The 22,076-nt window shown below is 33.3% G+C and overlaps 10 protein-coding genes across 10 annotated transcripts; 3 read left to right on the top strand and 7 right to left on the bottom strand.

Annotated features, from left to right (window-relative positions):
- Positions 1-1,365: 1,365 nt before the first annotated feature.
- RO3G_00725 (uncharacterized protein) lies at positions 1,366-1,923 on the top strand (the record flags this gene model as incomplete). The annotated part of the gene is made up of 2 exons (XM_067655316.1): positions 1,366-1,450; positions 1,508-1,923. The coding sequence occupies 2 exons, from the start codon at positions 1,366-1,368 to the stop codon at positions 1,921-1,923; spliced, it is 501 nt and encodes a 166-aa protein (XP_067511417.1).
- A 521-nt stretch (positions 1,924-2,444) lies between these two features.
- RO3G_00724 (uncharacterized protein) lies at positions 2,445-3,653 on the bottom strand (the record flags this gene model as incomplete). The annotated part of the gene is made up of 5 exons (XM_067655315.1): positions 2,445-2,468; positions 2,552-3,088; positions 3,135-3,199; positions 3,255-3,350; positions 3,410-3,653. The coding sequence occupies 5 exons, from the start codon at positions 3,651-3,653 to the stop codon at positions 2,445-2,447; spliced, it is 966 nt and encodes a 321-aa protein (XP_067511416.1).
- A 1,871-nt stretch (positions 3,654-5,524) lies between these two features.
- On the top strand, positions 5,525-5,725 carry RO3G_00723 (uncharacterized protein; the record flags this gene model as incomplete). Its single annotated transcript, XM_067655314.1, has 1 exon — positions 5,525-5,725. The coding sequence occupies one exon, from the start codon at positions 5,525-5,527 to the stop codon at positions 5,723-5,725; it is 201 nt and encodes a 66-aa protein (XP_067511415.1).
- Positions 5,726-8,754: 3,029 nt separating this feature from the next.
- RO3G_00722 (uncharacterized protein) lies at positions 8,755-9,588 on the bottom strand (the record flags this gene model as incomplete). Its single annotated transcript, XM_067655313.1, has 4 exons — positions 8,755-8,933; positions 9,102-9,117; positions 9,363-9,371; positions 9,574-9,588. 4 exons carry the CDS (start codon positions 9,586-9,588, stop codon positions 8,755-8,757), a joined length of 219 nt encoding a protein of 72 aa, XP_067511414.1.
- A 491-nt stretch (positions 9,589-10,079) lies between these two features.
- On the bottom strand, positions 10,080-11,340 carry RO3G_00721 (uncharacterized protein; the record flags this gene model as incomplete). Its single annotated transcript, XM_067655312.1, has 2 exons — positions 10,080-11,107; positions 11,154-11,340. The coding sequence occupies 2 exons, from the start codon at positions 11,338-11,340 to the stop codon at positions 10,080-10,082; spliced, it is 1,215 nt and encodes a 404-aa protein (XP_067511413.1).
- Positions 11,341-13,619: 2,279 nt separating this feature from the next.
- On the bottom strand, positions 13,620-14,694 carry RO3G_00720 (uncharacterized protein; the record flags this gene model as incomplete). The annotated part of the gene is made up of 3 exons (XM_067655311.1): positions 13,620-14,317; positions 14,501-14,554; positions 14,601-14,694. The coding sequence occupies 3 exons, from the start codon at positions 14,692-14,694 to the stop codon at positions 13,620-13,622; spliced, it is 846 nt and encodes a 281-aa protein (XP_067511412.1).
- A 624-nt stretch (positions 14,695-15,318) lies between these two features.
- Positions 15,319-16,220, bottom strand: RO3G_00719 (uncharacterized protein; the record flags this gene model as incomplete). Its single annotated transcript, XM_067655310.1, has 6 exons — positions 15,319-15,469; positions 15,518-15,699; positions 15,764-15,851; positions 15,898-15,914; positions 15,968-16,079; positions 16,165-16,220. 6 exons carry the CDS (start codon positions 16,218-16,220, stop codon positions 15,319-15,321), a joined length of 606 nt encoding a protein of 201 aa, XP_067511411.1.
- Positions 16,221-17,758: 1,538 nt separating this feature from the next.
- Positions 17,759-18,667, top strand: RO3G_00718 (uncharacterized protein; the record flags this gene model as incomplete). Its single annotated transcript, XM_067655309.1, has 1 exon — positions 17,759-18,667. The coding sequence occupies one exon, from the start codon at positions 17,759-17,761 to the stop codon at positions 18,665-18,667; it is 909 nt and encodes a 302-aa protein (XP_067511410.1).
- Positions 18,668-18,750: 83 nt separating this feature from the next.
- RO3G_00717 (uncharacterized protein) lies at positions 18,751-19,276 on the bottom strand (the record flags this gene model as incomplete). The annotated part of the gene is made up of 3 exons (XM_067655308.1): positions 18,751-18,755; positions 18,865-19,140; positions 19,216-19,276. The coding sequence occupies 3 exons, from the start codon at positions 19,274-19,276 to the stop codon at positions 18,751-18,753; spliced, it is 342 nt and encodes a 113-aa protein (XP_067511409.1).
- Positions 19,277-20,267: 991 nt separating this feature from the next.
- RO3G_00716 (uncharacterized protein) lies at positions 20,268-21,704 on the bottom strand (the record flags this gene model as incomplete). The annotated part of the gene is made up of 1 exon (XM_067655307.1): positions 20,268-21,704. One exon carries the CDS (start codon positions 21,702-21,704, stop codon positions 20,268-20,270), a length of 1,437 nt encoding a protein of 478 aa, XP_067511408.1.
- Between the last annotated feature and the right edge of the window lie 372 nt (positions 21,705-22,076).

Raw genomic sequence — 22,076 nt, 5'->3', positions numbered from 1 at the left:
TTGGCATATGAAATTCAAAGGTTTATATTCACATCCTCTTTTGAAAGAAAATCTATGGAAATTGTTATTGAAGATTGGCTCTGTGTAAAAGAAGTGCTAGATATATTGATGATAATACACTCTGAAAACTTTGTGTACACAGTTCTTCAATCTTTGATACCGAAGAGCTGACAGAGCATAAAGTGAAGCCTAATCAAGGGTTAAAAACAGATGAGCACATAGCGTCGAATTGTTCATGGCATCGTACACAGGCGATTGAACACTCTGTGTCATATCATCGGTGATGTTTTAAATATATGGTGCAATTGACTCAAATTCAAATAAATAATGGTATTATCAGCCTTACTCTAGTGTATTTAGCTCAAACATATCAAACCATATTTTCTCAAACAGAAGAAAGGGCTTATAGACATTTCTAGTTGTTGCTTTACATCTGGAAAGATATCTATGTATTATCAGCTTATACTGCAGGAATATGATGCTAAATATATTATGCTTTTCTGGATAAAGCTATGTTGTTTTTGAATCCAGTTTCTTTTTCTTTTCTTCTTTCTTTCTTTTTTCTTTTCTTTTCTTTTCTTTTTTAGTTTAATAAGCACTATAAACACAGAGAGAATTGATAATTTTGTTAATCTCTGTAAAATGAACATTGACAGTGGCCAATTTATATAAGAAAAAAGTACTCTGATTAAAAAATACGTAGCACGTTCACATGTCTCGCTTGTATAAAAATCAACAATGTTCCTGACCAATCTGCTTTGGTGTTTTCCAACAATGATGTGTTTGCTTAGAAATCAGTTTCCACCTAGGTTGTCCCATAAAAAAAATATATTTTTGTTCCTTCTATTTAACTAGTGTTACAAGCTACTAAAAAAAACATTTTACAGAAAAAGGACAAGAGCAATTGTATTTGATATCATACAAGACCTAATTTAGAAGAATATAATCATCTCAAACGATTATTCAATTGAAAAAGACATCTGTGAATGTGGACAAATCGCATAGATTTTGATTTTTTGTTTAATTCTCATCTAATCAATAGCACAACATCAACTCAAATAGATACAAGTATATCTTCAGTAATAATAAGCACATTCGCAGCAAGAAAACAATGAGCTCCATGATAAAAAGGGTAGCACCAAAAAATTAAGTCCACCAATGAAATGCGACTACATCTTTTTCTGTTGAAGTTAAAATTATTTTTTTTTCTTCCATCTTTACTCTTTTTTTCTTTCTCTATTGTTTTTCGTAATAAAGATGGGTTCTCCAAGCATAATCACAAACCCAATGTTTAACATTGGCTTCCTTTTAATTTGTATGCAGTTGGCAAAGAAAGTTGACTGGAATGACCCTGACGTATTGACAATGGCTCGTATTGGTTATTACAGTGCTCAAGCCTTAGTTGTTGCTGCTGCCTATGGTTTGATTGCTATTATTAAAAAGAAAAATGGTAAGGACTATACTTTTTGCTTTTAAATGACACAAAACTTACGCAATCTATCTGTAGACACCACTGTCTTGACTTATTCACCTCCATCTAAACCTAGCTTTGGTCAACCTGCTCCCTCGGCTCCTGAGACAATCTCTACTACCATTCGCGATTATGACATTGACCAAGTCAAGCAATTCATCCAATCTACTGTGACCTCTATCTTCATCATCTCTTTGATGCATTGGCAATTCAAGTTTACTCAACCTCTTTTGATGCAATCCCTCATGCCCATCAAGAACCTCTTGACTCACAAGGAAGCTTTAATTCACTTGTGGGGTGATGCTCCTGAAGGAAACTTGGCTAGACCTTTTACTGCTGAAAATCCTTTAGGTGGCCTTGCTAACATGTTTGGTGTTGGAAACGATGCTGCTCCTGCTGCTACTTCCTCTGCTGCTAACAACACTGAGGATAACCACGCTCACAGAGATTAAGAACAAAAAGATATACTTTTTACAAGTATTGTATACATTAGAAAAACAAAATAAAGTTACTATATATTTTATAAAATAAATAAAGTTAAAGGTTTCCCTTTTCCATTTTTAACAAAATGTATTTCATATCACTTTCTTCCATGATAGGCCCATCATCAGAGTATTTTGTCAAATTCTTTACAAGCTCATACAGCTTGTCTGTTGAAAACTCTTTGAATCGGGGATGTCGATTGAGTATATACCAAATCTCTGAAGCCGTCAGCAATTTTTTCTCTCTGGGCTCTTCTTTTTCAATCAGTGCTACAGGGTCCACCGATAAGTTAAGTTTACCCATTGAATCAAACAAGGGTTCATTCAACAAGCGATCCAAGGCTTCATGGCAGACTTCACTATAAAGCCTTTCACAAAACCGCTGACCTTCCACGTCAATATGACAACTGAGCATGCCCAAACTAAGTTGCTGCATATGTTTTTGACCATCACTCTTGTTATCACCTTCATCATCCGTGATGGATCCCTGACTACTTTTGGAAGTGACAGAACAGCTGTTTTTGAGTGAGTTGATGGGAAGATTGTCAGGTGAATATAGTGGAACAGGTTTCATGGCCTCTTCATCTTCTTTATTTACATTTCTTGTTGTGGGCCTTAGTGATGCAGGAGTACTGATCGCAAAAGTGTACTCCAGTGGTTGGGTAGAAAGTTTTGGCTTAATCGGATTTTTCTTTTTGGGCTTGTCTTGTTGGCTTTTGGTGGAAGATGGAGGAGTAGGAGTCGAAGCATGCAACATGATGTTATCTATAGTTGAATTAAAATCTGTATCTCCTGATAGAAGAAGTGGAGAAGGAGCAAATAGAGCAGGCAAGAGTGGCGCAATGCTTGGGTATGGTGAATTATTTAAGCTCTCACGAGGTGGTGGTGGTGACGCTGTGTAGTTTAAAGGATATGGAATTCCTTTGAGCGCATGATTTTCAACTTCTAATTTAAAGATAAAAGATCTCAATCTGTGATTTTCTTGAATGAGTTGTGTGATGGCAACCAAATGGTTTTCTTGAACTTGTTTTAGTTTTATCTCTAACTCTTTCACGTAACGTTCTTTTCTTTCCCTAAAAGCTCTTTGAGCAGCTCGATTTTGAACTTTTCTCTTCACTTTTGGGTCTTGATCACACTAAAAAAAGTTAGATTTCTTACACAAAAAACTACATCTTTCTTACATCAGAAAGGTCTTTGTCTGGCAGTGGTCTTCGTCCAGGTTTCCGTGTTCCTGATTCATCGCTGTCTATAATAAAACAAGTAAGTCATAAAATATAGCAACATCATGTGATATAATTTACATTGACTTTCATCGTCTTCCTGACTTTTATCTTCATCATTTACCAAGATAAACTCTTCTTGTTGTAACGTAACATATGTTTCACCATCATTATCCTCTAGCAATAGAAAACGCATAAGCCCAAGAACAATAAATATTATTAAAAAAGAAACTTACTTGCCGCCTTCACAATGTTTCCTTCCAACTCCTTCTTTTCTGCAACAGTAAACGATTCATCCCACCTTCTCTTTTCTTGAATCACCGGACTCTTGTTTTCAGAAATCAATTGAGCAGTATGAGAAGATTGAACACTATCTGATTTGGAAACAGACAATGTTTTCTCTTTAATATTTGCTTCATTTTGCTTGTTATCTTGTTGATGGACTATGTTTGTGTTTGTTGTTTGACTATCCTTTTTCATGACGTTAGTGAAATAGAGGTATTTTGTGCAACAGAGTAGAAAAAAGGGGGAAAATAGCTGAAAAGAGCGTGTTTATTAAAGAAGAAGAAGAAGAAGAGAAAGACAGAAAGACGCAAGTGTTTTCTAATGAATTATAGAAATCGGAAAACCATTTAAAGGCCGTCATGTGTGGTACTCTTTAGAAGTATGTCAACGAAAAAGAGAGTGTGAACTTTGCTGGTCTGAGGTTAGCGAAAGCAAGTTTTCTGATGAAACAATAGCTTTAAAACAGGTTTAAATAAGGTTTAGGTGTAAAAACGAGCAAAAAATGAATAGACTGACCTGTATCAATAATGAGGGGAAACTTACTTCTGCCAAATTCAAAGTCTATTGACGACTTGGTTAAAGCAGCATACCTCTTCTCTATACTCACTAAAGTATGGCAGCGTCGGCGATTGATTAAATAATAAAGGCAACATTCTCCCTTGTGACCCTTTCTATTTTTGGACATGAGAAGTAGACAAGCATAATGTAAGAAATATAGCCAAAAGACAGCATTCGTTTCTTTCATTCTTTTCCTCAATAATCAATGATATCAAACTGGTAATCAAATTGAATTTCATGTTCTTTTAAAGAAAAAATTGGTAATGAATTTGTATATTTTTATATAGTTTGAGCATTAGCAACTAATCTTAATTATAGATAGTAAAAAAAAAAAAAAAATACAGATAACAAATCTATATCCGGCGATTAACCCCACAACTACAAGTATAGATTAATTAACGTTTAGATAACGACATTAAATAGATGATAAATGGTACAAGGATGGCAAACATTCAATAAATATAAAAAGAGTATTGACTCGGCTTAGGCAATGTCCTGATTGAAAGATCCTCCCATTATCTTTCTTAGTTTCATATTCCTTCATAATCCTATCAAGTTACCAGCTGAGTATCAATTATCAAAGAAGCTTGCTATGCAGAGACCAAGGCGTTGAATATCGAAATTGTACTGGTTAAGCCTAGCTGGCTGCTTGGGTTCAACAAACTCTTGGTTTATTCAAATAAGCCATATGATTTTAGCGGTAGTGATAGTAAATAAAATGAAAAGAAGTCAAATGTACTTTTTCAGGGCTGAAGGGAAAGCATCTAATTCAAAAACAAATATAATAATTGCTTAAGCGTTGTGCACGACATCCATAGTCTGGTATTGCTTCTTACTCATCAGAGGCACTTGAGTCATTCAACTGTAGGTATTTGTTTGGCTAATCACTTCTTCAGTTGTGATATTCATCAAACACACATGTATATATATATATAGCATCACACAAAACTCAGATCCAACAACATAAATTTGAACGGTTATGGCATTAAATGAATAGCATTGCTCACTAAAAAACCTAATCTATCTAACATGTTCATACAAGACCAGAAATGCGCTGTTACTCGACATATACACAATTGAGATAAATCATTTGGAAGCCACTATTATTTATACCATATCCAACAAAGAGCAGTAGTTGATTGTTTAGCTTTAAGGTTACTCTGTTGTTTATGATCTGCCTATTGATGGTTACCGTTGTAAGATTAACAAGAATGAGCTCGAGTATGGGGTCGTATAGTATAATTTTCTTCATCCTCATTCTCCCGTTTACGTTCCTTTATATATGTACTTGCAGGATGCCATCCAATATGGCTTAAGTTATACCTTTTGTAACACGTACATCATTGCTTTAATATAAAAGCTTATAAAAATATAGCTTATTATTATTTTGAATAATAATTTGATTGCGTACACTGAGTCTGTAGGAAATCAAGTACATTGCATTTGTAAACTGTCACAGAAATAGCATCCAATGCTACCAAAGAAAATAACTTTGTTACAGTGAAAAGATGGCTCACCTTCAATTTGACTGTAGAGCTTGCTTTTTGCTTTGTCAACAAAACGTAATTGATAAACACACTAATCGGTGTCTTTATGAAACTTACAGTGGGTTAAAAAATGACGTTACTGGTAGTAATCTTCCAGCTGCTATTCGTAAAATCTTCAGAGAATTAGTCAATGTATTGTCGTACGATTGGGGATATGAATAGAGCAGAAAAAATAACAAATTCAGATATCAAATTTGCTAATCCTACAATGGAGCATAAAAGCATATGCTACAGCCAGAGCTATTTTATATATTAGGTTATGTTGTCTTTATTACCAATAACGATATTAAATCATATCACAGTCAGTTAGAATCTATTAGTTTGGTCGCCCTAGAAATACTTATGTGAATAGAATAGTTATATTCTTTCACAATCTGTATTATTGACTATCAACAATGTGCTATGCAAGAATATTTCTGAAATACTAAATGACTTGATAGATAATTTAAATAGAGTATTTGTATGATAATACCATCTTACCAAACTGGGGCCTAATAAACAAAATTAAAGGCCCTTAATTTAGCTTAACTATGAATGCTCAAAAGTGAGAGGGATATATTTATAGAAATTTGCGGCAACCCTTTTATATTCAAGTAATATATATATTAAAAAAAAAAGAAGCAACAAAATAGGGACTTTCAAATGAACCTAAGCCAAAACTTGGTAAGTCTTTGAGATTTTAATATTGTATGTGATTTTAATCTGTCTTAGCTTTTAATTTAAAATCAACAGAAATAAAATACCAAATAATAAAGCTTATAAATGAAACATATACTATGAAACCTACAGATAACAAACACTATATACTCTGCTGCACAAAATGATTTCTAGGGTGATTTTATTCACTGTACTAACAAAGAAGATTCCAAAGAGGATATTAAGGAAGATCCATAAGAAAACAATAATAAAACTGTTAATCACGACAAAATGGAAGCTGTTAATACAAGGATTAACCATGAAAACGTTAATAAATCATCACTTTCTCTCGAAAACGAAGCCAATAATACATTATTTATTCAAAAAAAAATGCAAGAAAAAGAAAAAAAGAATGAGCATACTAAAAAGGAGTACGTTGAATTGGAAAAGTTCATAAGTCATCACGTACCAGCCTGTTAAACAAGACTTATCACTACTATGCTTCTCAACCTTTACTAAAGACTTTTCTAATTATATCCAACCAAAATGCACTGATTTACAATCTCATTTGAACGATCGCTTGAATTTTGTCTTACATGAAATGATCGATACTTTATTTGATGAACTCAAGCATTTTAAATTCGAATCGGCCTGCTAAATTTCCTTGAAAATGATGAATTAACATTCATACTTAGCTCTGACACTGTAAGAGTAATTACATACTTAGATAATGAGAAGAACAAAGAAGTAAGTAAAGAAAGTGAAAAATATATCTTGCTTTTTATTGTCAATTCAATGTAACTCAAATTGGAGTATTATAGATATTTATTTAATATATTAAAAAATGTAGTATCAACATTTTTATTTAAGAAAAAAAAGAAGGAAAGCTTTTTGAAAACATCTTTTTACGCAAATTTGCAGAAGTAATTGATGCTTTATTTAAAAAAAAATTCTTTTGCTAAAGACGGAGAGATTGTCTGTGAAGCATCCAAGCGGATGTAAATGCTATATGAAGGCTATGTTTTGTATGGTAGAATATCGGGCTTTATCGTAACATGTGAACAAGATAGTGGAGATATTGAACTCTGCTTTCGAGAATTTAAAACGGACTATGTATCCTATACGACTTTATTACATCAGCAATCTGCAGATCTTGGAACACATACGTGTATATTAAATAATATTCACCTTTTAACCAATGAAGGAAATATCTCTATAGCTTATCTGGATTTTGTAGGACGAAATGTATATATTTCCCAAATGTTCAAAATGAATGACGAATATGTTGCTCATAGAGTCGGCAAAGTAATTGCCGTCAGGAGTTTACTAGAACTAGAAATATTACGTAAAGCAATTTTAGACCTTCATGAAAGGGGAAAAATAGTCTTGTTAGTAATATCAATGCAATATCTTTGACTATTATCAATCAATACATTAAATTTCCTCTTGCAGACGTAAGTAATACTTTGAATCAAAGCCCAAGGTCATCTCCACCTCATGCTATCAAACCTGAAAATATGTTCATTTTACCTAACAAGACTGGAAAAAACTCATAATGCATTTGAACATGATAATCAATGAATAATAGAATAAACCGTACTGTTCTTTTATTATTTAAAATGTCTGCTTGCGCAATAGAAGAATGCTACCATTCCTTTTTACATGAATAAATAGAGGAAATAAAAAAAAAAAGAAATACCTTTTCTTTTATCAGCATCATTTATCGTATTATATCTATGTTTTTGGATTTTTAGATATCCTATGATCAAAATGAATCAAGCAATATCAGCATTATAGGTCTTGAAAAGCGTGATCATTATAAAAACAACTATACTAATTCACTAAAAATAATAGCGCTAGCCAAAACAACCATAGGCATTGTTATTACAACTAATGACTACTATGATATCTAAAAGAAAATAATACCATGTTGGTTTTGTACTTTCGTTATGGTTTATTAACAATATAGAGTTCTTTAGTGAATTTTTTTTTTCTTTTTGTGTCAGGATTTTATTCTAATGCCGCCTCTAGACAAGTACCGTTACATAATGATTCTAGGTCGATAATTCTCCCAAGAATTGTTTGAGACTGTCAGAACAAACTAGAAAGATGAATATACTAGAATTTTCTTTTATTACTTTATTTGAACGAATTTAGAATCATAAGCAAATATATAAAAGTAAATAGACCATTATTGTCCTTATCAATCTTCTTTTTCATTAGGACAATACCGCAAAACAGCATGTCCTCCATTGAAGAACACTTACAATTGCTACAACAACAAATAATTTCTTCGCAGCAACAATGGCAACAACAGTTCATTGCACCTATGGCTTCCCAATAAGCCAATATGCTGCAATCTGCGGATAACACTGCATCGTTATACCTCTTTTGTACCCGTTCTCAGTATGACTGGAGCTCTTCAGAGTTCATGACAAACGTATTGCACATGAAAATGCCTTTCCCTACCTCTCTCTTGTTATATGACATTGTACGCAAATCTATCATTGAGTTCTGCCTTCCCATTTCGAAACTTGACTATCATCCTCCAACTACTATTCGTGCTGCTGAAAAACTAAAGAACAAGGCACAAAGGGTAGAGTATCAAACGTTTGAGCATCTTTGGTGACAGCTGTCTGAGTCACAAAGTCTGTTAATGAAGTCCTGGCTGCCGGCTTAATTTTTGGCTCTGTTACATAACGAGTCACCATATAGTTGTTAGATATTTCACAGTCTAAATCACACACGACTCACGTACCTTTCAAGTACTATGTTAGATGTAAATCAAACAAGAATCTAAAGAATGCACTTATTTTAGTTATGCTTGCAATATTCTAGAATTTGGCATGATTCTTTTTGTACCTATTCCATTGTTTCTTTTTCTGTTCATCGCTCGTTTTACTAGCAACAACCATATACTTTTTATTACTTTTACTATATTCGGCTCGTTGTCAAAGTATATCATGAAAGGATCGTTAAAAAAGCAGATTAAATGAGCTTTCTTTAGCTTTAGTGCTGGCTCATGAATCATCGCTGCAATTCCCATCGTCTTCTTTGTACAGATACTTTAAAGATGGGTCAATTTTAGAATGAAATCCTATGTCTGTCTTGTACGCATACATTGTCTTTGAAAACTTTCTCTGTTGATAGCAATTGAGTTTACCTTTGCATACTATATAAAACATAGTTTTAGCCAACTACATTAAAGACAGAGTGTTTAGAAACACTCTTCAATTCTCAAGAAGCCTTCTTGCATTAGAGACCAGTTTCCTTTGTTTTCTATCGTTTATAAGTTTTTTCTTGAGTTATTACTAAAAAAGTGGTGAAAACATTTTGTAGTACATAAAATATTTCAATCTTTGCTCTAGTATTACCTTTGGATTGATCATCTTTAATTAGAAATATTCTTTTTTATTGGCAACTTTAATGGCTGAATGAGCATATACAGCTTGAAGATAACCGCAATTTATTAGTTAAAACTGCTTGTGACAAACACTGTTTTGTTAATGTTCTCACTCTCTTCTTCTTAAATTTCTGATAAACCTTAACAGATTAAAGACCACTTCTTTTATTTTCTAAAAAGCAATTGTGTATAAAAAACTATTTAGCCTACTGTCACTTGCAAAGTACTGAATTGGTATTGCAATAATATCTTGCTCATTAGAACTCACAGATGCGTTGAGAGTGAAGTTAACATACGTCTGGCTGAAAAGGTAAAGTCATTATTATTTTCTCAAGAACCTATTGAGCTCATTTTGTGTTTTAAATAGGTGATTTATTATTATTACATGCAGAAGAAAAGAGAAGGGAGTGGGATGGCAGATGGTTTGATAATGTTATATAATTAGTTTCTACTTTTTTTGAAATGCATTCTTTTTAATTATTGTGCGGGAGACATGGACAATTGACCAAACATAGTATTGTGTCTTGGTGATCCAACGATCAATTGATCATAAGATGGCAGAGAAGTAGATAAAGCAACGGGAGCTTGCTGTGCTGCTGTCTGATAAGAAGGTACACGAGACAAATCTTGGCCTTGCCACCATTCTTCATCATTTACTTGCTGCTGCTGCTGAGGCACATCCTGAGGGTTGACGCAAAGGACCGATTGCCAGGTCTGATCATAAGCAGGTAAAGTGAGTTCAGTCTGCTGAGCGACAACTGAAGAGATGATCACAATCGGCACAGAGCACCGTAATTCGGAGAGGTGACCATCCGCATTAACAAGACAAATGACAAACTTGAGCTTATGTCGAATTCGAATCATATCATTTTCTGCATCACAAAATGCCATATGGGAAGACATGGGAGGAATATCAAGCTCGATCATCTTTGTCCAGCAAACAGTGTCTTGCTCTACATCATCAAATGGATGTTCCTGTTTAAGTGATTTGACGATACGAGTATCTGTCTTGCTGCTTTCGCTGGTTGTGTAAGTACAGTATTCTTTGAGTGAGCCCATCAGAGATCTTACACGAAGTCGAGTGGCAATGGGAGTAATGTGAAATGTGATGGGAATTGTATGGCCACGAGCATAGACTTTGGAAGGTAAGACAATATCGTACATCATTTTTTCAGTCCATGTGTTGTGTATCTCAAGTGTCTGTATCAGTTCGGATTCAGAAGGCAACATGCATCGAATGATCTCTACTGGCTGTTTCTTGATAATATTGTGCATAAATGCTGTTCGCTCAACAACAGCCTTCAATCGATAGACCACTTGGCCTCCTTCAGCTTCTAGAGATTGAGGCAAGTCACCGGGTAACATGAGTTCAAAATCCCATTTGTGCTCGCCAGGACCCAAAGTAAAAGCCTTTTTGTGAGCTTGATCCAGAATGGGTACAAACTGCCATTTTTTCTCCATAATTTCCTTTTCTTGTTTATGATAATGCTGATGATGTCCTATACCTTTTATAAATTAAGTAACATGCTTTGCTTACTTATTTCAGTTTACCTTCAGACCAAGCAACTTTTATTTTACCAAGAAAATTTAAAGTGATCGAACGTACTTTCATAGGTTCTGACAAACTCAAGATCACAGAGCCTTGCAATAGTTTACCAGAGGATTCAGAAGAATGACCATATAAAATGACATCTGTTGAAGATAGTTCAATCTTTAAATCACTCGATTTGCCAACCATGAGTATGAATTATATTTACAAAATGATATGATTATTTTTAGAAAGTAAAATAAAAAGAGATAATAAACTTTTCTATGTGGCTTTTCTTTTTTATATATTAATCCATATAGAAAAAAGAAAAAAGGAGAGAAAGGGAGAGAGAGAGAGATCAATAAGATCAAAAGCAAACAAAAAAGAAAAGCTGAAATTTAAAAAAAAAAGAAAAGAAAAAAAATTTTTTTATAAAAATTTAATTCGCATAATCTGTGTGTTCTCGAATTATAAAATCCGCCCAATGATTTACCCACGCTCATAAAATAGAGTGGAAAGGGGAACAGAGAAGGCCAATGTTTATTTGTAACATTAAAAAAAAGTTTATTTTAAATCCTGTTTATTTTCCCTTTTAAAAGTAACTATTTCTTGAAATACAATATAAAAGATGGGAACTCGAGGAACAATACCCTTTTTTGAGTAATAGATCAAGGGAGTATAGTAGTGAACAGCTTTTTTTTTTATTTTTTTGCGGATCTGATTTCAATCGTCGGATGTAACCATAGAAACTGAGGCAAATAAATAAAAGCAAATTTCAGCCAATCAAAATAAAGATTGCAAAAAAGCACGTTTTTTGTGTAAAAAGAACTGTCAGTGTACTATATTTCATCATCCGAGATCACAGATGAAGGACTCTTCTGTTTGAATTTTACATAAAATTCCATCAATATTTATAGCCTTTATGTTGGTTTCAAATACAACTTTTACTTTAATTGTTTTATATTTTTGTAAAAAAAAAAAAAAACATGTAGTGGAACAAAGAGGAGGGGAAAAAAATGCAAGTTTGACAAACCGGCTACTTATCCTTTTCTTTGGTCTGTTTTCTTTTGTAAGTATTGACTTGGTTGTTCTTTAAAGACAGTACTTATTGTAGCAATTTTGAAAAGCAAAGTTAGGGTCCTCACATGGCCTTGGCATTTTTTTTAAGAAATGACTTTAAATATGTTGCTTTTCAAAATCAAAACACTCTTTATAAAAATGACGCGTTTCTAGCCCTGAATGATTTAAATTTTTTTATTGCAGGAAGTTTCTATTTCGATTGGGCATCCGATGTGATACATAGATTTCCGAGTCGCGCTTTTTATCCAAAACATCTATTGTTTGAATTGCTTTCTAAGTCGCACTTTGTGGACTGGTTATTACAATACGGATCAATTAATAACATCATGCACGCTCAAAGAACAATTCGTGCTTTTATATTTCAAATTCAATAGAAAAGTCAAACTCAAAAAAGATGCTTAAGAAGGGTCATACCGAGATGGAGCAAGCTTCTAAACCGAATACACAAGAGCACTCAAGTCGTACAGTTGGAATGTTTCACAATATGAAGGAAGTAATTGGACAGAAGCCTTTAAAGACATCACCATAAATTCCTTATAAACTACACGTGTTCAATTTTAATCTCTGACATGTAGAAAGAAATTATAGAAAAACAAAAAGAGTTACAATTTATACATGCAAGTACAAAAACAACTGATCGCTAAGCAAAAGAATTCGTCACAAAAGTACCTCGACTATCAGCATATATATCAGACATATTAACCAAGAAAAAAAAAAGAGGCCAGTATTTTCCCCCGAAATTCTTAAACAGATCAGTCAAGCCCTAAATGTGCAAGTAATTCTTAGAAATGCCATTAAAGAAAGTAAAAGAATTTTTGCAAATACAATAAAGCATTTTGCACCTCTTGAACATTTTGAATGGCCTGTCTTGCTGAACAGATTGGATAAATGTATGAACGAATTATATTTGTATGGTAAAATATCAATAGCTTTTTCTGAGATTGGCTTTAGCTCAATGATTGAATTAGAATTTTAGCATTCTAGGATAATCTCCCATTGGTCAAGCTCGTTCTACACAGGAAGCTTAATGAACCAGAGTCATTGATTTTTTAAGGAATTACTCTATATGTGAGGTCTGTAAAGAAGCTGCTTTAAAAACTAAGATTTATTTCCATTTGATAAGTATCGTTTCGGCAAAATTTAATTTAGGATCTAATGAGTATAGAAAGCCAATAAAATCCAGGTGTCTATAACCACATCTAGAATCGGAATACGAATAACCCAACAAGAAAAAGTTGCAGTTTGGAAGCCAGTAAAGCTACCAGTTGAGATTGAAATTCTCGCAGTTTATTTTTACAAATCCACAAGTTGGTACGGAAAGCATTGTCACAGTAATAGTAGTAGTAATAGTAGTAGTAGTAATAGTAATAATAGTAGTAATAGTAATTGGGGGTATGACTAAATATATATCAACTTGCTGGACAACCTAGACCATGTACAGTTATGTTAGCAGTGGGAGTCCAAACAATGCCTGCTATATGATATGTGACATGAATTGTGATATTCAAAAGATCTTGAGAATTTTCATATGGCGTGTTAGAAGAGATTTGAACACCACAGGCATTATAGAGATCTTGAAAGGTTGCATCATTAATTGAGTCTGTTTCATAATAAACATCTATGGGAACAACAATCAAAGATTTCTTTTTAGGTGATAGTACAGTAGATCCTAAGGTACCATTGCCAAAGACAGCAGAAGTTCTCTCGTCTGATAGGATGAAATCGATTGAATCAAACCGTGTAGGAACCCAGTTTTCTGAATTATCTGCAGTAAGACTCATATTCCACTGTGTCGAGATGTATTTGATACTGCTGTTAGTGACTACTTGGATGTTCATGTTATCATCGACATCACTGACACTTAGATTTGGCACTCGTGGCCAAACAAAGTACCAAATGATAGCAATGACTACGATAAATAAGAGGGCAATAAATGCAATAGAACGATAACCAAGTCCACAACAGAATGTCTTTTGCTTCTTCTTTTTATTCTGCGCCAGTTCTTGAATGATTGTGTCTGTTTGTTTTGCTGCTGCTGTGGCTGGTGATGTGGATCGGGTATTATCAATTTGTTCAGCTAAACTATCATGCAACATGGAACCAACACCTAATGTAGTTGAAGTATGTGGTGTATAATCTTCTATGTACATGGATGATGCAGGAGGTTGGCTTGGATCTCTACGATGGTGTGAATAAGGTAAATATGAATTGGTTCTATTCGGTTCTCTATTGGGTTGTTTTTTATTATAATAAGGGTCGTTGTATTCAATAGGTGAATTATATAATTTACTTGTACTACTATCTGAAGCAGTACGTGAATGAGCAATATCAGAGTTATCCAACTCTATTTAACATTAAAGTATGAACAATAATATAATCATCATAATTACCCAGCTTGTGTGGAGTCTTCTTTACTATTCTATAAGGATCATTTTCTTCATACACAATTGGTAATTGTCTTGATTGAAAAGGATCCAAAGACATTACTAATTAATAAAAAAAAAAGAAAAAAAGAAAAAAAGGAAAAAATATAATTTATAGGTCCGTATAACTCTCTTTTAATAATTCATCTACTTTTTTTTCTATAAACTTTTCATCTTTAAAAGAATATTCTTTTTCTTATATTTTTTTCCGGGGAAAAGAAAAAGAAAAAAAAAGGGGGGATGAGAGGGAAGGGAGCATTGAGTACAAGATAAATGAATGCCCTGGCCATGAAATTGCGCCTTTTCTTATTGGATTCCTTGCTCTTTTATTTCAATGAAATTTAATACATGTGCCTGTGTGTAAGAATACATTAGAAGACAAACAAAACATTAAAAGTCTGAGTTTAAATGATATATGCCAAGTGATTTCCTTTTTTGGTGCCTTCATTTTCGGAATGGCAGCAGTTTATTATGACCAATAAATGATGCTCTATGATTTATAGTGTGTATGCAATTATGTGTTTATATTTCTAATCCGGTGTGCACAAAAGAAAGATCAGATAAATCAATCATGTATAATAATAGAAAAATAAAAAGTAAAGTAGAAAAGCTGCCAAGAATAAAAAAAATTAAACGTAACACACACTTTTTTTTAAAGAGGCGTACGTGTTGTATACACATTTAATTACAATCTACCATGTTCAAGATCAGAGTCTTCATCATCCAAAAAAGTGTCATGTAAATCTCTATCTAAACTAGTTGAATTATCAGCATTGTTATCGAGTATGTCATCAAAGTCAATCCTTGTTGAACGTGCATGAATAGAATATTGATTTCTAATGTGAAATGTAAGCAATTCGTCATACTTTATTCATCTATTTTACCTTCTAAGCATCATAAATAGTCTGAATAATTGAAATCCATTACGTATAACCAATAACATTGTATCAAATATCGCTTCATTTCTTTCTCCAATAGAACATCCAGTAGTTAATACTAATAATGTCACTACACACACTATAACTAATACTATATCAATCATATTCCATACTGATTTCCAATAATTCTACGTGGATTTCTTAACAAATTATTCTTTTTCTAGTTTTTTTTTTTAAAAATAAAAAAATTACTTTGCCAAGTGCTAATAATCGTGTTGATACTTCTACAATCATTGCAAGATTAATAATGGCTTCAAATATAATAAATAAAGATGAGGGGCTACATAATATAAGTCTCAATTCGTATTTGCTTCTATTCTTATTACCAAGTCTCTCTTAAGGACTATATTGAATACATATTAGAACGTGTATATAATAAAGTTCGACAACAGTTACCATGACAATAGAAATAAAGCTTAAAAAAGCAAGTGCTAAATATAAGCCAATATAAAACTTTGAATACATAAATCTATTAGCCATGCCTTTGACAATTTCTGATTTTGTTAATCTATGCTGTGTAGATGTATTTGATAACAATTCACTATTTTTGCAGTAATCAGATACCATTAAGATGAAAGTAATGTATTCGCTACCTTGTTTGATTATCGTCTTCTGCAGCATATAAATGTGTTTCGTCTTCTAATGGCATTTTTTTAAGAAAAAGAAAATAAAAAAAGCTTGTCCCTTTTTTCTAACGCAAAATAATTTACCCCTTCTCAAATAGATGAATTGTTCTGTGACACTTGCTACTCCATAAGGAGCAAAATATGGGCTTAGAGCTCAATTCCATACTATACAACGTGTATTATATCTTTCTGTTTCATTAAGCCTGTTTATTTGTAGTATTAAATTATCGAAAGGCCCATTCAAGTAATTCATGCAAATACATCCATAATAAAAGTTCGTCAACTTGTTGGTTAATTTTGTCATCCTTTTGATTGGGTTTTCTTTATTTCTCCTTAATATTAATTGTTATTATTGAGTGCTCTGAGCAACAACAACATCAAGTTTGCCTGGAAGAAGAATCATTGATATATCAATATCCATAAAAGTATCCTTTGTCATTGAAAAATGCCCAGTCAGCAGATGAAATGAATTTCAATGGCGAAAATCATTTATGAAAACCCAAATCGAAACTATTAGGGTATCTGTAATGTTAAAAGAAGCTTGCTATAGGTAACCAAGTAGCATTTGAGATATAAATTATGCTACTTTAATGTTGGGCAAATACGCGGAAAACGACAAAAATTGTCTAGCATAAAAAAACAATGAAATTCAAATATTTTTTATTAAGACATGCTCGATATTGTTTTCGTATTTACAAAAGCTGACAATGAATAAGAAGTACTTGAATAAGCTAACAATTTATATTTAGCTTTATAAAATTCCCTTCTTCTTTTCATTTACGCTGTTTTCAATATATTAAAAAAGCTTTCAAAGGTCTGTTGGTAATACTTTGAGTAAATGATTATTACAAATGTTGTAAAAAGGAATTTAATTTATATCCCGAAAAGACAAATTATTGTTGTGAAAGCGTTACTGATATCTCTTTACGCGACCTGAAAAATCATGATAGAAAAGAAATCGGAAAAACAGAGAACTCGAGGTACACATATAATATCACTAGACAATTTCAAGGAAAATAGCTTGCCTTTTTTAAAAGCCTATAAAAATACTCGCCCCACAAATGAGTAAAATAAGAAGAAAAAAAAATTGTCTGGAAAAATAAAAGTGCGTATGTGTTACTTTATGATTATGCCATTTTATTGTTCCGCTTCATAGTAACTTTAGTATCGTGTCATTTACAAAAGTTGATTAAAATATAGCTTTTTTTTCTCTTTTTGTAAAGAAAAGAAATAAAGAGTAAAAGAAAGTGGGTGAAAATAGAGCTTATTGTTTTGATTTATGTGTAATCTAGTAAAAAGGAAAATAAACCCCTCTTTTTTTATTGCCCCTTAAATTATTAACGCCCTGAAGAAAAAAAAAAAAAGTGGCGCCGTTGATTTAGTCTTTTGAGTTCAAAGAAAAAAAGGTCATGTTTTTTTTTATATATAAAAGTATTCTGTTTTTCTTTTTTCCTTTTTGCAAGTGTATCCTTTCTGCAAATATAAATTTTAAAATAAATGTAAATAAAATCAAATAATAGCAAAACATGTTTAGTTTAATCACTTTGCTAAATAGTTTTAAATGTTGAATGTATTTAACCGAGATATTGAACTTGATCCAACTAGTCATACCACTTTTGAGGAAAGAAACAATAAAATGTCGACCTTTCAAATAGCTAATCGTGTATTCAATGCAACGGTTGATAAATTTACCAAGCAAGATTATTCAAAGTGCTCCTTTTTAAAAAGCTGGTATTTACACAACATTTACTGTAAATCACAACAAGCATTACTTGGTATTCAGCCTATCAAACCCTCAGTCATTCTATGTGGTGATGAATTTATGTTCACTCCTCCTTTCAAGCAACCCAATCTAGCCGAGAATGGACTAGTAACTTTGGAAGATGTTTCAAGTTTATTTCAACCATCAATTTATAATCATAACACGATGGATAAAAAGTATTCTTTACAAGAAGAGGAAAATATATTGGCATCCAATCTATTTTATGCTGAAGAACAACAGCAACCTTCACAAGAAATAGTTGTACTTGATAATGATCCATTTGATCTTTTCACAGATGAATTTTATAATATGATAACGACAGAAATAGATGAATACCCAATAACAACACATTTCAGTAGTAGTAGTAGTAATAGTAGTAGCGATAGTGATAGTGATAGTGATAGTTATTGTAATGAAGAGATATCTTTTGTTGACGAAGAAGACTCACTGTTTCAAATCGATCCTCCACAGCAAGATGTAAACATGGCTAGTCAACAACTACCCGTGACTCGGTCGTCTTCCTTTTTAAGCCAAACCTCAGTTGTGTCATATCAATCTTTGGCAGACATAATGGGTGATACAGATCAATCATCATTGTCAAATACTTGTTTGCTGGCACGTTTCATTGTTTACGTTAGCAACTGTTGGCATAATTTGGTATCCTTTTTATTTAAAAATGCTGAAACAGAACAGCTATTACCAAAATAATACTATGCTTTATATTGTATATATTTATTATCATTGTATATATTTATAATAAAATCAAGCCCCTTTATCTATTTCGTCATTGTTTACCCTAAAAAATAATAATAATAAAAAAAAAAAAAAACTGCCACATGGATGGTTATGTAACCATTCTTTTAAGGTACGCCTAACTCAGACAAAGAGTTTATTCTAAAGATTACTATTCTCTTTGACTTCTTCATCATCGTCATCCTCTCCTTGGTCTTCATCAACGTCTATTGGTTTTTTCATCACCTCTTTTTCTTTTTTGAGCTTCTTTTCTTTTTTGGCCTCCTTTTCTTTTTTGGCCTTTTTTTCTTCTTCTACTTTCAACATACTCACATAGACTTGTTGCTCTTTTTCAAATAGTTTTTTCATTGCTTCTACTTCTTTGACTGCAATTTGCCTAAGAGTTTCATTTTCTAATTCTTTCAATTTCTTCAAATCAGTTTCTTTTTCTTTTGATTGAGCTGTAGATGCTTTTTTTTTTTGTTTTAGAATACACATTCAGCAATAAATCCATGCATCATTACCTGCAATGACTAAACAAATAGAATGGATAACGACAACAATAAGCAATAACAGCAATCTCATTTATATCACAAGAAAAGAGAAAAGAGAAAGAAGGAATTCTTTATAAAAAATATTTTAGTTTATATGCCAATGATTCTCTTCCTAAAGAACACCGGTCAAATAATGAATATAGTTAGCATCATCAGCTTGATCTTAATACATATATACCCTTTGATGTTATTTCAATATATACAGCCTTTACTCTACAGTTTACTTGGGATTTGAAAAGTCAACCTGAATCTGAGCATTATTATTGTTCTTAAAAGCGTAAATGTGGCATTCAAATTAGTGTTCTAAAGCAAAGATATCGGATTGTTGAATCAAAAGGATTTCATGGTAAACAAAAAGAAAAAAAGATATGGTGATGGTTACCATTACTACATTATATCGAGTATACATATACAAATTTTATCTCATGATACGAACAATAACTGTGGAATTGTTTGAAGTACAAAGACCATTTATGAAAAGAAAACAAAAGCAAGCATGAATACCACTTTTGTATCAAGTAAACATTTGCGCTACTCATACATAGTATCAAGTCTTTCATCGATGATGCTTATGAACAAGCACGACTGAAAAATAAAAAAAATGATTTTATTATCTTTCTTTTTTATTGCTGTGTTACATTATTCAATATTGAAATCATTTTATATTTCATTCCATCTTTTTTTAACATATTATTATTTATTTACATATTATTATTTATTTTTCAAAACAAGCCAAAAAAATTCGCCTTTTTTAGGTTTTTATGTAATAATCACCTACTGTATTTGCAATAATTCTCGAGAAACTAGGTGTTTTTATTCAAATTTTAGAGGCATTTTTTTAATGTTTTTTTTTCTCATCACATTTTTACGTCTTGAAGTCCAGCTTTATATCAGTATATAGAGAATACTCTTTTTGGGACTTTTATTTTTTTTTTTTTTTGGTTTTGCTTTGCAATCCGTGCTAAGTTTGATAGTGTCAAAGAAACCTAAGGTAGAGAACTGGGAGGAAAGGTCCCCATGGATTAGCCTTGTAGTAAACGACTATTGTTTTTTTTGTGGATATTGAGGATTTGCCTAGTGGCTCTTGCTACTACTTCCTGAGGCCAGAATTGATGGTCTTCAAAAACAAATTTCCAGTGAAATTTCCATCGAGAGAGCAGCACAGAAGCGATGATATCTAAATAGGTCACAGATAGTGAAGAAGCGACTTCAAGGTCAGAGGAAGGAGGGAGTTGAATGAGATTATAAGTCAACTTGGCAGGATCAACAAAAAAGCGAGAAGAGATCGTTTGCCAGATGTCATGTTTGAAGGGACAAGACCAGACAAAGTGTTCTTCAGAATCGACACCACCACAAAATACACAATCAGGGTCTGAAAATCGGGTTGGGGTTAACTGGTGAAGACATTCCTTACATGGCATTTTGTGATGATAAACTCTCCAGAGTAACGTGCGAGCTCTGTGTGGAATAGATGCCTTCCAAAAAAGGCGCCAGGCAGTAGGACTCGCGCGCGGATATGATGCTGATAACGTGGATGAGTGGGGTAGCTGAGATCCGCGAAACCATTTTGTGTTCAAAGAGGCTATAGGGGTCCCATCTGGTAAAAGTGAGCCCAGGATGTTGTCAAATTCTGTTTCAGTAAGCGCAGGAAGTGGTAGTACTGACGAGATCATGTGGATCGAATTGTGTGGACATTTAAACTGCTGGAAGAAGGTGGTTTCTTGTATGCGACATAGTTGAAGCTGTTCAAAGTAATTCTTGTTCTTAGAGCGAAAAGGATCCGAAGGTGTGGGAGATCTACGTCGAAACTTGCCATAAGCCATACCAAATTCATATACATGTTTGACAAGAATTCCAGACCAGTAGGAAGCCTTGAAAACTTGATTTGGCAGGAGCAGAGAAGAACAGACTTGAACCAGTGGAAGTTCACTGACCATACGAATATCGAAGGCTTGCCAGTCAATTTGGTAATCAATTTTATCCATCGTTTTGAACAATGAGTTGAAACAGCCAAAGGACTTGATTGTGCTTGAACGCATGTGAGGAAGCAGCAGAGGTAAAATATGAGAAGGTGAAACTGAGAAAAGGCGCAAGCAGTGTCGAAGGATATCACTAATGAAGGTGTCATAATAAGGTGGATCAGAGGAGGGAAGAAGTAATGGCTGCAACCATCGAAGTTGTAGAGCTGCATGTCGTGTTCCAGGATCTAAAATGGCAAGCCCGCCTTCCTTACGTGATCGTTGGCATGTTCGGAAACTGACTGCAGGAAAGCTTTTGCGTGCGAGAAATTGAATTATAGTCGAGCGAACCTTACCAAGGTAGGACTGAGGAACAGCAAGAACACGGATAGTATGCCAGAGCGGACCAAGCAAGAGTGTATTAGCGACTAAACTACGACCAAGGATTGACAGGTTGTGTTGAGCGAGTATTTGAGCACGTTGTAGGAGGAGCAGCATCATTGCTGGGGGAGCGTGGACGTTTGGAGGAGGAGGGAGTAGAATCAGAAGGAGGACTGAAGTTCGCAGTTGGTGTGGGTTCAGGGGATACTTGCTTCCGCAAAGAAGCGTTTTCCTGTTGCAACTGGTGTATCTTGGCATTAGCGATTGCGAGTTCATTTTGTAATCGTTGAATGGTTTGAAGGTGAGTGGACATGATGAATTATTTCCTTAAAAGGAAAAATTTATCAAAAGTGTTGGGGAAGCGAAAGAGCCTTATATAGAGAATACAGTGCAAACGGTGAAATTTGTTGCTTTAAAAAAATGTCAGTTTCCCAAGTTTAATTGTCGCTAATTCTAAGAGATCGTCGGTAAACTAACAATACTATATCTCTT

Source organism: Rhizopus delemar, genomic scaffold (genome assembly GCF_000149305.1).
Source record: "Rhizopus delemar RA 99-880 supercont3.1 genomic scaffold, whole genome shotgun sequence".
In the NCBI taxonomy this organism is placed as follows: domain Eukaryota; kingdom Fungi; phylum Mucoromycota; class Mucoromycetes; order Mucorales; family Rhizopodaceae; genus Rhizopus; species Rhizopus delemar.
Note: the sequence above shows the minus strand (reverse complement) of the source record. Positions and strands in the feature narration are given on the sequence as shown.